At 43.6% G+C, this 16,689-nt stretch overlaps 1 protein-coding gene and 1 long non-coding RNA gene across 2 annotated transcripts in view; one reads left to right on the top strand and one right to left on the bottom strand.

Moving 5' to 3' along the window:
- Positions 1-836: 836 nt before the first annotated feature.
- DESI2 (desumoylating isopeptidase 2) overlaps positions 837-16,689 on the bottom strand; it is a 72,479-nt gene continuing 56,626 nt past the window's right edge. The window contains exon 5 of the mRNA XM_011981175.1: positions 837-4,285. Coding sequence (XP_011836565.1) covers positions 4,052-4,285 — 234 coding nt within the window. The 3' untranslated portion in view covers positions 837-4,051. The remainder of the gene's footprint in view (positions 4,286-16,689) is intronic.
- LOC105540500 lies at positions 14,572-16,218 on the top strand. Its single transcript, XR_001006196.1, has 2 exons — positions 14,572-14,696; positions 15,491-16,218. It is a non-coding gene; the product is annotated as an uncharacterized LOC105540500 (long non-coding RNA).

The following is a 16,689-nucleotide window of genomic DNA, read 5'->3' as shown; positions in this document are numbered from 1 at the left end:
GGAGAACTTCAGGAGCAGGTAATGAAAAATACACAACAAAAGACCACTGTCCTCCAGATACTTGGCCTTCTTTCTCCAAGCAAGATCCCGAAGTTGCTTTACCAGATTTGAATTTGTAACCTCCTTGTGAGAGTATTAGGAGCCTGTGTTAGCCTGGGGGAAGAGCTCCCCTTTGCTTATTGTTCTGGAGGCCAGAACAAGTAAGTTGTACATAGATCATTCTTGCTTAGCAGAGCGGACAGGCATTGATGGGTCACAAAAGGCTGGTATTCATTTATTTAACAATAGTTGATTCAAGAGAAATTTTTGAATTAGTAGAGGAAACTATGACTCCACAGTGTGCAGAAAGGCCAGTGGAGGAGAAAGGGGAAGGGGCAGGTTGGAGGTGCCAAGCATTGGAGGACAGGTCCGTGGGAAATGAGGAGCTCATTCACTCAGGCTGCTGCTTGCTTTGCTGCTTCAAGACAAAGGAGTGTGTGTGCATGTGTCGGGGCTATTCCTCTGCAGGTCTGTCCCCTGCGCTTTGGGGAAGGAGTCCATTCTAGCTTGCCCTTCTGCCTCCATTTCCCAGAAGCCATGGCTGGCACTCCTACCTGTGAGCAGGTGTGGCTATGCTCTCCGACAGCTAAGGCACTGGCCCACAGATCTGCGCACAAGAGGAATGCAGGTGAATAAAGGTGCATGTGCCTGTGAGAGGAAGACAGGATGGAGGGGGCTGGCTGTCATGCTCCTGCCCAGCACATGGGAGCCTTGGGTTTTAAAAATACACCTCCCCACCCCACCCAACACAAATACACAACAGTTGTAATCCGAAAGTCAGAAAGCACTATAAAACATTTCTTATAAAAGTATTTTTTTAATAAATCAATGTATTTCAATGTTGTAACATGATAGCCCAATGCTATATCAAGGTAGCAAAAGTGAAGATTCCTGGTATTGTGATATAAACACTATGAATGACAGTACACTTGCATTCAACTTCACAAGAAATTATCTTCAGGTCCATAAGGATTCTTCGACAGCTGTAACACCTTTCAAACAGTAAAGATGTACATGTATTGAAAGAGTAGACAATGAAAGCCTAATAACTGAGCTGTGCTCTAAAACCATACTGATAAGGAAGAGATACAATGGTTGTATGGCTAGCTTGCTGAACAAAAATCTAAATCTTTTAAAGAAAATACAGCATATATCAAAGTTACAGAGTATCCTACAGAAATGGAGTCATAAGGAGACACACAGATTAGAACCTGAAGCAGTGAATGTGTTTCTACCCGTTTTGTGATGGAAAGAAGCCATGGATATCGAGTCCTGCAGCTAGCTGTCTGTGGTGCTGAATCTCCTCATACACACAATGCTACCAATGGACTAAAACCAGAATTCCCTGCTCTGTACAAATGCTGGTGATGGGTAACTTGCTCTATTGCTGTGGGTCAGAGCAACAGCTGGCTGGATTCAGGCATCAGGAAGAGGCTAAGATCATACACCACTGCCTTCTATACTCCAACAGTTACACTTTCCAAAGCTGATGCTCCCCTTGTAAGGGTGAAAAAAAACCCCAAGGGTATTTAAAACAAACAGCAGAAACCAGAAGCTTCTGACCCTCTAACATGTATTACTGTCCACCCCACCATGAGAAGTATGTCCACCTGGTTACAACAGAGAGACTCCGTACCATATGTATATTCATGACCAGATTGTTCATCTAGGATTTTTCTTAACAGAGATCAGGTTGAGAATGATTCTTTTTCTCCAAGGGCAAGAAAAAGCTGGCTAAATGCTAGTTCATTAAATCCATTCTCAATTTTGAACTGTAGAGAAGAACCTGACTTGAATGAAATTTTCTAAAGGAAGACATTTATTTCTCAACCTCAGGTATAATTAGATTATAAGGAGTCTCATGTCCAGAATTTTATCTGCTGATTGTTAGTATGGTAATTGGCCTTAGGACACTATTTTTACTAGAACCCTTTACATTATTTTTAAACTCCAAATGCTGCAGATGAAAGTAAATACGACACAATAATAAAATCACTTGTGTGCTGACTCGCTGGATTCTGGTTAAGCACAGATGGGATGTTGCTGATATTCACCAAGAAGTGTCTGACTAATGGCTACTGTGTGTGTCAGTAGCCCAGGTTTCAATCATATGTACTTGAATGAATTAGAAAAAAACTGTACTCCTCACATTATTAAAAATATTACAAGCAAACTGTATCCAAGGCTTTGCACTAAGCTGGGTTTTGGGGATAGGACTCTCTTTAGTGAACAAGTCACCGCTAGCGCCTTAGTGTTTTGCCCGTATCTCAATTTTAGACCTGAACCAAGTCGGCATCTCATTATGCTCATATGTTCCTTTCTTCTGTCACGCCTCTTGACACGAGCGTTCTGCCCCAAAGAACCCAGAGTGATCTGTAAAGGCTTTCCTCTCTGGAAACAGAGCAGTCGAAATAGAAATCAGGTTAAGTGGCTTCATTGTCCTCAGGCCAATGCTTATAACCCAAGGTTTATTTTCCCTACGAACAGGGTGTGCTTACATTAATAAAATGAATCAAAATCAGCTTATGGAAAAGTTAAAAATATAGTTTACTGAAAGATTATGTATCCTCACACAGAGCAATAGCAAACAATCCAATCTAAAAGTTTAAATAAATGTCAATAACTTTAAAACTATATTTTATATATATAAAGCTGAAGTCACTGCCTTGGATAATTTTACACTGCATCCAATATTTTACGTAGGACATTCATTCTTAAGGCAGAAAAATTGAATTTGACATGTAATGACTTGGTTCTTACATCCAAGGGTCAAACTAGGAGTAGACTGGAGCAGACAGATTCCTTGCTAACAAGGATTTATCTGTGGTGACAATTTCATTCTTAGAGTATGTTACGTAAGAGACATACATTTGAGAGAACATATAAATATGAATCTTAAGACACACAAATATGATTTAACGATCGGTCAATGAGACTAGGCATTCTATTATGACGTGAAATGACTCCCATGACAAACGCCAACATACTCTTTCTGATATGGTACATAAAGAGTATAAAATATCAAAGAACTACCTTTTTGGGGTGGACTTTAGATTCTAGTTTTCAAGGTTTAGTATAAAAGGTAGCCTGAATAGTTAAAAGCAGTTGAATGTCAACTCACTGCTAACTTGGAAGGCTACCACTTAGGATATTTCTACGCCATCAAAATCCTGTGCAAGGAGGAAATACATGTGTATTAAAATAAAAATGAAGCCCCCCCCAATGCATGTGCAACACATTTGTCAGTTACTACCAAGAATATCTTGAATGAAAAACATCTAAACGATAGAATGAGTGGCATCAAAGTCAGAGAGACGTGAGAACACATCGCCCCGCCCAGGTGGACGGACAGTTGGGATGAAAGCAGGTGTTCCATGGGCACCTGGGGAGATGTGCTACTCAGAGTGGAAGGGGTGTGAAGAGGAACTGGACCCAGGGTTCCAAGCCCTCAGGGCTGTGTGCTCCTTCACCTCAGGCCAGTCTGGTTCTCTGCATCCTGGTGCCAACAACTTGAACAAAACAAACACAAATCTAAAAGACCATTCTTAAGCAGGTGATGGTGACTATAACTGTTTAAGTACCTTTTTGTGTGCCTATTATTTATGCCATAGATCTGGCAATTGTCAGAAGTATACAAAGATTACCTGCCTAATTTTTGAAGACACGAAGATTTTCTCTTTCACGTGGCAGGAGTCCATGCAAGATTTGTAAACAGCGATACAAAATACTGTAAACATAACTTAACAGAGTTTGTATAAAACAGAAGAAGTAAATCCAGATTGACGAGTGGGTAAAAAAAACAGAGGGCAGCTTCTTACAAAGTTCTCCCTCCTGCGCCAAGTGATTTTTTTTTTTTTTTTTTGATTACAAATATAATCCTGAGCTGAAAAACTGGGATTTGGGGGAGAGCCATCTTTGCATACAAAATATCCAAAGGATGCTTCTCTATTGACTTTTCTCTAGTGATATTCGACTGCCAGAGACAGTTCTGAATGTGTGACTTTGGAGACATTTATAGTTTAGTGTGGCGCCCGGGTCTGGAGCCTGCTGCAGCGCTTGCCACGGAAGCGGATGCGGCAGCATCCTCTGCTTCCTCCAGTTCATCCTGGAGCTCTTGGCTGACACTAGACTGCAGGGCTGCGGGCGTGAGCCACTCCTTCGGGAGGCAACTCTGTAGAAAGGGGATACAGGAGCTGAAGTAGGCAAGTCGATTGATCCAGCGAGGAATCTCTTTCCCACAGAGAATCTACAGAAGAGAAAGAGTTCTGTATTAGGTAAGAGAGGTTAAGATTACCTGGTCCACTGCCAGGGAGTGGAGGGTGAGAGGAGGGGGGTGGCTTACAGAGAAGCCACTGCAGAGTAGCCTTCAGTGGTGTTACTCCAGGCTTTTGATAACAAGCAGCTTGACTCAGGACCTAGGGTCCCTACTGTTGGCTCCATTCCTTCCTTTCTAAAGAAACTTGTCGAGTTGCTTACTTTTCATATCTGAAATCGAACTAATTTCACTTGGCTCCTTTCTTTGATCTCTGCAACTGCTGTGAGACACACTGAAAAGCACTTTGAACACATAGAAGACGCTTGTTAATACAATGTATTATTAGAGTAACAGAAGCCCCAGGCAATTGGAAGAGTCAATCTTGGATGTTTTCCTATTTGTGAATTCTCCTTTTTCACAGATTCTTTTCGACTTTCCCCTTTCCTCCAGTGTCTATCACTCCATTTTTCCTGGTCTACATTTTACCCCTTTACTTCTCTCCCTGACTCACTTGTTTCAAGGAGCTCATCCTGGTCCAGAAAAAACAGACTGGGTGATAGTGTCTCAAAGGAAAAAAAAAAAGTATGGGCCAGGTGCAGTGGCTCACGCCTGTAATCCCAGGACTTTGGGAGGCTGAGGCCGGCGGATTATGAGATCAGGAGTTCGAGACCAGACTGGCCAGTATGATGAAACCCCGTCTCTACTAAAAATACAAAAAATGAGCAGGGCATGGTGGTGCACACCCGTATTCCCAGCTACTCGGGAGGCTGGGGCAGGAGAATCGCCTGAACCTGGGAGGCAGAGGTTGCAGTGAGCTGAGATCACACCACTGCACTCCAGCCTAGGCAACGAAGACACACACACACACACACACACACAAAGAGTGAGACTCCGAGAGACACACACACACACACACACACGTTTTCCCAAATGAAGACCTGGCTCCGTGACTCCTCTGCGGAAGCAGGCCTGGAGTCAGACAAGGCATGGAAGCCTGGCCACGCTTCAGTCTGAAGACACTAGCAGGGGTAGAAACCGGTGCCAGGAGGAACCCTCCCCGCTGACTGATCTGTGTCTGTATTTCCCACTTCCCGCCCTGACACTTTCCTTAGGACTCCTGAACCCTTCCCCCACTCCTATTTCAAATAGTAAGAACTGGTTCTATTCTATGCCCCTAACTTTATTCTTTATTATCCTCTTCCTCTTGTGCAGACAATGGACTGGGCTTCCGTTCATGCCCCACTGCCACTTTGTTGTTTTTGCCTCCAATTATACCCAAGATTATGATCATGTGATCTCAGAGTACCATCTTAGATATCTGCATATCGTAGGTAATAACTTTGGAAAGAGGTTTCAAAGAACCTTATGTCTAAAAATTAGCTAAAATTTAATAAGCTGGCACCTATAATTATACAACGTGTACCTTTTCTCCTAAAAGTTTAGTCCTAACTCTTAATGGTTATTACATTTATTTTAAATAGTATGTCTCTGTCTTAACTACAGGGAAAGTGAGATGGTCTCACTTGAGGGAAGGTAGTATGTGCTAACCACTTTTGATTACCAAGCACCTATCACACTGCCTGGGAGTACAGACAGGTAGACACTTAAAAATATTTGGGCCGGGTGCAGTGGCTCACGCCTGTAATCCCAGCACTTTGGGAGGCCGAGAAGGGCAGATCACGAGGTCAGGAGATTGAGACCATCCTGGCTAACATGGTGAAAACCGGTCTCTACTAAAAATACAAAAAGTAGGCCGGGTGCGGTGGCTCAAGCCTGTAATCTCAGCACTTTGGGAGGCCGAGACGGGCGGATCACCAGGTCAGGAGATCGAGACCATCCTGGCTAACACGGTGAAACCCCGTCTCTACTAAAAATACAAAAAATTAGCCGCGCATGGTGGCGGGCGCCTGTGGTCCCAGCTATTCAGGAGGCTGAGGCAGGAGAATGGCATGAACCCGGGAGGCAGAGCTTGCAGTGAGCCGAGATCACGCCACTGCACTCCAGCCTGGGCGACAGAGCAAGACTCCATCTCAAAAAAACAGAAAAAAAAAATAAATTGAAGAATGTGTACATGAGGCCAGGCACGGTGGCTCATGCCTGTAATCTCTGTACTTTGGAAGTCCACCGCAGGAGGATTACTTGAGGCCAGGAGTTCAAGACCAGCCTGGGCAACATAGTAAGACCTTGTTTATACACACACACACACATTCTCACTGGGTGTGGTGGTGTGTGCCTGTAGCCTCAGCTACTTGGGAGGCTAGGGCAGGGGGATTGCTTGGGCCCAGGAGGTTGAAGCTGCAGAGAGCCAAGACTGTGCCACTGCACTACAGCCTGGATGCCACAGTGAGATTCCATCTCAAAAACAAAACAAAACAAAAATGTGTATATCAACTACATCTGCTCTTAAAAATGCTGCCAAACAGGCCGGGCAGGTGAAGTGGTATCTTACACCTGTAACCCCAGCACTTTGGAAGGCGGAGGTAGGTGGATCACTTGAGGTCAGCAGTTCGAGACCAGCCTGGCCAACATAGTGAAACCTCGTCTCTACTAAAAATACAAAAATCAGCCAGGTGTGGTGGCCCACACCTGTAATCACAGCTACTCAGGAGGATGAGGCAGGAGAATTGCTTGAACCCAGGAGGCAGAGGTTGCAGTGAGCCAAGATCATGCCACTGCACTCCAGCCTGGGTGACAGAGCAAGACTTTGTCTCACCAAAAAAAAAAAAAAAAAGCACTGGGACATATTTAGGGTTATCTGCATATTTAGAGGTTAATCATGTAAGTCGTGACTAAGACTATCTGAAGTGATAGTGACTGTTGCCTATTCAACAGCCATTTCCCTCATTCTCCTTCCCGAGTCCTAATTTCATTCAGTAATCTACCCTCCTCCATATATCCAAGTGCTACAGGTGAAGCTGACTTCATTCCAACCCCTGAGGGTGTGGCTTGATTAGCCTAAAACAGAGTCCTCTCTGTAGCCACCTGGTTTTGTAGATAAAGTTTTACTGAAACATAGCTGTGTCTATTTGTTTATGTATTGCCTATGCCTCTTAGGCTACAATGGCAGAGGCAGAGTTGGGACCATGAATAGTCCACAAGCCTAAAATATTACCTGGCTCTTTCAAATAAAAGTGTACCAATCCTTGGTCAAGCCAATTTTTTTTTTTTTTTTTTTTTTTTGAGATGTAGTTTTAGTCTGTTACTCAGGCTGGAGTGCAGTGGCGCGCTCTGGACTCGCTGCAACCCCTGCTTCCCAGTTCAAGCGATTCTCCAGCCTCAGCCTCCTGAGTAGCTGGGATCATAGGCATGCACCACCACACCTGGCTAATTTTATTTTTAGTAGAGACAGGGTTTCACCATGTTGGCCGGGCGGGTCTCAAACTCCTGACCTCAGGCGATCAGCCTGCTTCTGCCTCCCAAAGTGCCAGGATTACAGGCGTGAGCCACCATGCCGGGCCAAGCCAATGTTTTTAAAACCTTGAGTCATGACCCATTAGTAAGTCATTGAGTATCGCTACCTGAATTTTTAAAACAAAACAGATTGTAGGTAGCAAGGTAACCATGACACATCTTAGTTACGTGCCTGTGTGTGTGGAAACTGGGTCACAATGCAAAATGTATTTCTTAGGTGACTAGTGATCAAATAGTATTTGGTTTATATAGCAAAATGAATTTTGCATTTAAGCTCCAATCCAGCAGTCCCTCTTCTAGAAAATCAAGCGTACAGATACAGTGGCAAAAATAAAAAGATGTACAGGGTTATTCATTACAATACTTTTTATAACAGCAAAAGACTAAAAATAACCAAGTGCCATTAATAGGTTGAATAAATTATGGTACATCCACACAAGGAAGACTATTCAGCTAAAGAAAGAAGTGAGGAATATTTCTATATACTGCCACAGAATGCACTCCAGGATACACTATTAGTGAAAAAGGCAAAATGGAGAAAAGTGTATATAGGATGCTCCCAAAATATAATAGTGGAACAGGCAGAGAATAAAATGTATAGACATTCCCATTCCAAAAGGGAGAAAACGGAAGGAAGAAAGGAGTCACTAGTCCCAATTTTAGAATCCAACAAGGGAATGTCCATTAGGTTTCAAGGCCTGGGAATAATCTTCTATGGCCCTTGGTTCTGCCATCTGGAGATTCTATCCTTTGAGTCATCCTTTTTCTCCAGCCAATTACCTGCTTGTAGAATTTTGACAGTCCAAGCACCTTCTTTAATTTTACCCGCCCCCCCGTCTCTTTCAGTCCAAGCTGGCAGTGTTTCTGCCAATAGAGCATTCTCAAAACACTGTGGGTCTCTTGCGTATGTCATGGGACTGACTCCATTAGAAAAGATGTTCCTCCACGGATCTTTCCTGAATAATCCCATCTTCATTCTTGGTTTCTGTTGAGATGGTTTAGAGGATCCACGAGTCACATATTTAATTTCTTCAACAGTTAAAGGAAAAAAAAAAAAAAAGTGGTCTAGTCATACCCTTGGCTTTCTCTGTAGCATCCTTTCCTAATAGTGAAGCTCCTAATTTCAGCATCTTTTGCAATCTGGATAGGCTGAAACATTTCCTAAATCATTACATGTTGATTCCTTTTTGTGCTTTAATAGTTCTTCCCTCTATTGTTCTTTTCACATTTTACTATAAGCAACAAGGCAGGCTGCATCTTCTACACTTTGCTTGGAAATCTCCTCAGCTAAATATCATAACCCCATAGAAATAAATTCCAATTAACTGTAAAACACATGACTTTTACTGTATCAAGCCACAATCTAAAGATGAAAGAACGACAAAAAACCTTAACTTTCTAGTACTCCTATTGGTGGCGGTTATGGTAACACTATTATTCTACAGCTGTTTTAGGTATAGAGGAGTAAAATCAGCAATTATGTTTCTTGTTGCTGAGAATTTAGATTTTTGACAAGGGATAGACAAAATGTAGCTATATCATTGATGAGGTTAAGTAAAAACGCTGTAGCCCAAATGTGTAGTAGAAACGTCACTATGAACCTGCAAAAAAAGTCCTAGTTTCATCTACTGGTGGGGGTGGGGAGCTAGAAACAATTATCAGTTCAGTAGTAGTGAGCAACCTAATGTCCAGATTAAAGTTTCTAAATATTTGCTATTAGAAGGAAACAGTTCTGAGGTAGAAAATATGTAGATGAGCCTGGAATATCTTGACATACCAGAAAACAAAAGGCTGTAGAAGATTATTAGGGACAAATCGAAAGACTTATGAGCCAACTTGAAGAGGCTCCCATGTATCAAAGATGGGACAAAAGCAGTCATTACACTGATCTGAAACATAAAATACTTTTACATCTGGGGAGGAGATATTCACGATGCTAAATTTTCAAAACAGAAAAAATATTTTGCGGGGAGAAAAAAACCAGTTAGAGAATACTAGGGAAGTGTGTCAGGGATCCCCAAGACCCAGTTTTTCCACCTCCAGATTTGATGATTTTAGAGGACTCACAGGACATAGCATATTGCTGTATTCACAGGTATGACTTATCACAGCGAAAGGATATGAAACAAAATTCGCAAGGGAAAAGGTGCATGGGGTAAAGTTTAGAGGAAAACAGGTTTCCACTCCAGCCTGAAAAATTAGTTTGAGTCTTTGTTTCAGAGGGACTACCTGAAGACAGTCAGCTCCATGTTGGTTCCTGACATCAGGTTATCAGCCTGACGACTATGGATGACATCTGGAGGTGTTCTGTGTGGGAAATGCAGGCGCTGAGGCCACTCCCTGCTCTCATAGGTCTGAGCACAGGCTCAGCAGGCTGTTTGAATTCAAAGTGCTTGCAGCATCTTAAAAAGGTAGCATGGGAAGTTTTTCTTTAGGAAGAGGGGAAAGGCAGTATTGAAAAACAAAGATCATCAGTCTGCCTCCTTTGAGATTCCCTAGGTGCCAGTGTTTGTTTTTTGTTATTATTACAAAATCAGTATGTCCCATTTAGCAGTCATAGTTTCACATTTACAAAACTGTCCTCTACTCTCATCCAGACCTTTTGTCTGGAAGGGATGTATTAAAGGGGGACAAAAGTTTTCACAGGATTTTTTTTCTTTTTCGAGACAGGGTCTCGCTCTGTTGCTAGGCTGGAGTGCAGTGGCACAACCTCGGCTCCCTGCAACCTCCACCTCCCGTGTTCAAGGAATTCTCCTGCCTCAGCCTCCCGAGTAGCTGGGACTACAGACCCGCACCACCACGCCCAGCTAATTTTTGTATTTTTAGTAGAGATGGGGTTTCACCATGTTGGCCAGGATGATCTTAATCTCTTGACCTCGTGATCCACCTGTCTGAGCCTCCCAAAGTGTTGGGATTACAGGCATGAGCCACTGCGCCTGGCTGGAAAATATTTTTATATAACATAACCAGAAAGACATATGTTTCAGAACTGGACAGAATTAAATCTTGAATTTTCAAAATATTTCAAAATGGTTTGAGAGAGCCACTCACCGCTTTCATCCTGATGATTCATTTAGTAAGTGGCCTATAGCATCATTCCATTTCTGGAGACAGCTGCATTTAGGAATCAAACTGCCTTACTAAGGTGTGTGCACCAGTAGAAAGGTGGCAGAGTAGCAGCAGACTGTAAGTCCGCTGTTGCAAATTGCAGCCTGTCCAGGAAGTCCCAAGTAAACACAGTGAAACTTTCCCGAGAGAGGTGGAGAGTAAGATGGGTAGACACAGGGGTCACAGTCCTAGTGATATGCTTTCCCCTCAACATGCAGCTTTTGTCAATAATCACAAGTTGGGAATGCAATCAGTCCCTGTATCAGAAATACAGAACAGATGAGCAGTTCGACTTCATATGGTACCACCAGAGAAGCCGGTTCCCATGGACACCTGTGATAATCCCCATAGTTCCGTCAACATCCATGCTTTTATAGTGAAGAGCCCCACAGAGTGGTATCCTAAATCTGCCTTGATCCCCAAGTAGAAGTCTTGTTCCCTGAGCCTGTATCTCTTTCAGTTTAACACAGCTTGTGCTAAGACTGAAGTAGTGTGTAGGAGATAATGTCAAGTTTTAGCTCAAGTGTCAAGTCCAAGCAATTAGGCTCTATGAATTCAGGATTCCAAAATATGCCAGAGACTCTTCTTTGGCAGCAGTAAAGCTGAGATGCTGAAGGGCCAGTCATGTTTCCAAGGCCAAGCAAAAAGCAAAGCTTTCCTAAGTGCTTTCTAAGACCCACTCAAAATTATGCACATCAGGCTAGAAAATCACCAGCCTCTAGGGTCAGACATCTGATTTTCTATGAGCTCACTTGCAATTAAAAACTGCTTACGCCTGTAATCCCAGCACTTTGGGAGGCCGAGGCAGGTGGATCACGAGGTCAGGAGATCGAGACCATCCTGGCTAACACAGTGAAACCTCGTCTCTACTGAAAATACAAAAAATTAGCTGGGCGAGGTGGCGGCGCCTGTAGTCCCAGCTACTCGGGAGGCTGAGGCAGGAGAATGGCGTGAACCCGGGAGGCGGAGCTTGCAGTGAGCGGAGATCGCGCCACTCACTCCAGCCTGGGCGACAGAGCGAGACTCCGTCAGAAACCAAACAAAACAAAACAAAAAACTGCTTTAAAAACTCTTAAAAGTGTTTGTCTTTTTCCAGAGGCTCCAATGGGGAACGATCATAGTAAATATCAGCTGTGAGATATATTTTGCTTTCAACAAAGGATTTAAATTTCCATCTATCCTACAGCAGCAAAAAGCAAGGAAGTTGTGTCCCATTAACTTTTTCTTTGCAGCATTGCCTTATTGAGCTAATCCCTCTACCATCTGCGACATTACAAGCATAAAACATTTTATATCAACTACTATCATATATCCACAGATGTAATAACTGTAAAATACAAGGCCATTAACTGCCCTCCGCTGCCCCACCCTGGCCCGACACCTTCCTCACTGTAGATGTATTCAACCCCTTGCAGTAAATTTAGCGAAAGTTTTAATATTACAGTTGCGGAGGAGACCCTAGTTGGAATGGGGTTGAGGGCGTGCAGGTAGGCTAACTACTGAAGTATGTCCCCTGCCCTTTTTTACTTTGCTCCAGCCCTGAGAACTGATTCAACCTTTTTTCCTCCTACTTGTGAGGGAAGCGTGCCATCAATGTTTAACATTTTTGGCCCCACCAAAGCTTGTCTTTGGGAATTTTTGGGCCTTTTTTCTTTCTTCCTGGAGGAAGAACAAAAACTGAAGGTATTACGTTACCTGGGCTATACTTCCTTTTTCTCCTCACCGTAACCAGCATGGCCCAAAGTAGCCAGGTGATCTGGTGAGTCAGTTCTCCTGGAGTCGGATCTGTCATTTCAAACTCCGCAGGTAACTTTTACCTTTCACAGGCAACAGCTCAGCTGCTGTTTCAGGTCATGGAGAACTCCACAGCCATCCAGACATCACAGGTTTTCCAGCCTCCACCCATTTCAGCCTTTCTTTCCTCAGTCCTTTCTTTTGAGCCAGAATCTCGCTGTCACCCAGGCTGGAGTGCAGTGGCACGATCTCAGCTCACTGCAACCTCCGCCTCCCGAGTAGCTGGGATTACAGGCATACACTCACCACACCAGGCTAATTTTTTATATTTTTGGTAGAGACGGGGTTTCACCATATTGGCCAGGCTGGTCTCGAACTCCTGACCTCAAGTGATCCGCCCGTCTCAACCTCTCAAAGTGCTGGGATTACAGGCGTGAGCCACCGTGCCTGGCCAGTCCTTTTGTTACATTTCTGTGAGTCAAAGGTCTCCACAACCGCCCCCAGGTTTGGTGATTTGCTAGGACTCAGGGATCAGCATAGCATACTCACGACTATGACTTACTACAACAAAAATATACAAAACAAAATCAGCAAAGGGAAAATAAACATAGGGCAAAGTCCAGAGGAAAGCAGGCACAAGCTTGAAGGATCTTCTCCTAGTAGAGTCAGGTAGGATGTGCACGCTTAATCCCCCAGCAATGGTTTGTGACATATGTGAAATGGCTACCAGGGAAGTTCATTACAGACTTGGTACCCAAGACTTTTATTGGGTGCTGGTCATGTAGGCGTCCTCTGCCAAAATCCCAGAGTCCCACAGGGAAAGCAGGTTTTTAGCATAAACCAAATTAGTTGTACCAACAGGTTAGGCAAAGGGAGTCACTCTTCTCAGTTCTAGGAATAAAAACCTTACAGAAGTCCAAGCTCCCAGATGCCAACTTAGGGCCAATCCTGCAGGGAGGCCTTTCTAAGGACAGCAGTTTTAGGCCTATGTTAGTTAACTCTTCTATACAGGAACCAACTTGTTTTTTGAAAACAAGTAAAGGGGGAAAAAATCAAGCATCTATCCTGCTCTGTCACCCAGGCTGAAGTGCAGTGGTGCCATCTTGGTTCACTGCAACCTCTGCCTCCTGGGCTTAAGCCATCCTCTCACCTCAGCCTCCCAAGCAGCTGGGACTACAAGGCGCACACCACCATGCCTGGCTAATTTTTGTATTTTCTGTAGAGATGGGGTTTTGCCATGTTGCCCAAGCTGGTCTTGAACCTGTGTGCTCAAGCAAGCTACCCGCCTCAGCCTCCCAAAGTGCTGAGATTACAGGTGTGAGCCACTGTGCCCAGCTATCTTGCCTTTTCTATGGGGAATTATCTCAGGGTGACCAGCTATATGAACTTTTGTTTAGATGTGGATTCAAACTAACCATTAAAAAATTATGACAACTGGGGAAATCTGAACATTGTTTATTTGGATAGTATTAAGAAATAATGTTAATCTGTGGAGTGATAACATAATTTTAGGAGTTAATTTTAGGAGTGATGATATAATGTGGTTATGTTATAAAGAATCTTTATCTTTTAGAGATGCAGAGTGAAATATTGATACTTGAAATTAGGCCAGGTGCGGTGGCTCATGCAGATAATCCCAGGACTTCGGGAGGCTGAGGTGGGAGGATTGCCTGAGTCCAGGAGTTCCAAAGCAGCCTAGGCAATATCATGCAACCCCATCTTCACAAAAAATACAAAAACTGGCTGTACATAGTGGTATGTGCCTGTAGCTCCAGCTAGTTGGGAGGCTGAGGCAGGAGGACTCACTTAAGCCTGAGTTCCAAGCTGCAATGAACTATGATCACACCACTGCACTCCAGCCTGGGCAATAGCAAGACCCTGTCTCTAAATGAAATCTGGGATTTGTTTCAAAACAATTTGGGGCCGGAGTGGTATCTAAGTGACAGTTATATAGGGGCTCACTATATTATTCTACTTTTATATGTTTTGAATTTTCTACTGAAAATATTAATTTTATTTATTTGAGATGGAGTTTTGCTCTTGTTGCCCAGCCTGAAGTGCAACGGCACCATCTCTGCTCACTGCAACCTCTGCCTCCTGGGTTCAAGCAATTCTCCTGCCTCAGCCTTCTGGGTAGCTGGGATTACAAGCACCTGCCACCATGCCCAGCTAATTTTTGTATTTTTAGTTAGAGACGAGGTTTCACCATGTTGGCCAGGATGGTCTTGATCTCTTGACCTTGTGATCCCCCCACCTTGGCCTCCCAAAGTGCTGGGATTACAGGTCTGAGCCACCACGCCTGGCCGAAAATATTAATTTTAAAAAGACATTTAGATTAGACAAGTGGCATTTAGTAATGGTAATGCCAGTCCTTTTGCTAGTGCCTGGTTCATAATTAGGCATCTGACACAATTCTGGCTGTAAAACATGGATGCTTTTGGAAGGTTAGGGAAAAGGGAATTCCAGAAAGAGTTTCACTGTTTCCAAAGGGAGAGAGACATAGTCTCCCTCTGGATGTTGTGCTAAAATTGTTACCTCTATCTAAAACCCACAAAGGGAGCTGGCCCGGGGCTAGGGCCAACATCCCAAGGATGGCGGTTTAGAGAAATGAATAAATACCTCACATCCCTATGACACTCACAGTTGAGACACTGACCACATTGGAATGTAGCCTGCCTTATTCTGGACTTGTGTTGTAAGATAACTTTCCTCAATGTTTAAGCCAATTCGCACCCAATTCGAAGAGACCTATCTTGCAGAGTAGAGGCTGGCAAACTTTTTCCGTGAAGGGTCAAACAGTAAGTATTTTGGGCTTTATAGGCCATAAATCTTGGCTGCAACTACTCAATTCTGCCACTGCAGCCGGAAAGCAGTCAAGAAAACAGGTAAACAAATAAGCATGGCTGTGTTCTAATAAAACTTAATGAATCTCTCTGGTCTCAGCCGCAGAAGCAAGGTGACGAAGGCAACATCATCATTTGGAAAGTGTCGCAATAAGATGCACATGTGCCACCGCTGTGGCTCTAAGGCCTACCACCCTCAGAAGTCGGCCTGTGGCAAATGTGGCTACCCCGCCAAGTGCAAGAGAAAGTATAACTGCAGTGCCAAGGTTAAGACGAAATACCACCAGGACTGGTCGAATGAGGCACCTAAAAACTGTATACAGCAGATACAGGCATGGTTTCCATGAAGGAACACCACCTAAACCCAAGAGGGCGGCTGCTGCCGCATCCAGTTCATCTTAGGAATTTCAATGGTTAGTCATGCAATACATGTTCTGATTTAAAAAAAAAAAGAACTTTATGAATACTGAAGTTTGAACTTTACATAATTTATACATGTCACCATATAGTACTCTTTTGGCTTTTTTCAATCCTTAAAAAGAATGTAAAAACCATCTTAGCCTGCAGGCTGTACAAGGACAGATGACACGCTGGTGTTGGTTTGAAGGCCAGGCTACAGTAGTTTGCTAATCCCTGCTGTAGAGGAAGCATCGGAACTGATAACATTATGGTGTTAAATAATTCCTAGAATTTTTACGAACAATATTAACAGAAGAGTACATATATCAACAACCATTAATACAGTGATGATTGTGCTTATTTGCAACTGGTTATACAACATACATCCCCACACTATGTTGTCAAAGAGAAAAGCATACCAGTTTTGCTGAACTTCGTCAGAGTGCCCAATATCCATTTACTTGGCTTCATAATATGGGAGTTGCATCCGTCATTTCAAATTCCAAAGGTAACTTGTACATTTCACAATAGGCAAGAGCTGATATTTCCATTTAATGGAATATATACCTTATTTTACTAAAATAGCTCCTTATCCCTCACTGTCCAGAATTCTAGTTCCAGCACTGCCACTAACAGGTGAGGTAACCTTGGTCAAGTCACTTAACTTCTGGGTCTCCCAGTTTAACAATTCAGCACTAGGCCACGCATGGTGGTTCATGCCTGTAATCCCAGCACTTTGGGAGGCTGAGGTGGGCAGATCACTTGGGGTTGGGAGTTCGAGACCAGCCTAACCAACATGGAGAAACCCCATCTCTACTAAAAATACAAACTTAGCCGGGCGTGGTGGCACATGCCTGTAGTCCCAGCTACTCGGGAGGCTGAGGCAGGAGAATCGCTTGA

This window comes from Mandrillus leucophaeus, unplaced genomic scaffold (genome assembly GCF_000951045.1).
Source record: "Mandrillus leucophaeus isolate KB7577 unplaced genomic scaffold, Mleu.le_1.0 Scaffold220, whole genome shotgun sequence".
In the NCBI taxonomy this organism is placed as follows: Eukaryota; Metazoa; Chordata; class Mammalia; order Primates; family Cercopithecidae; genus Mandrillus; species Mandrillus leucophaeus.
Note: the sequence above shows the minus strand (reverse complement) of the source record. Positions and strands in the feature narration are given on the sequence as shown.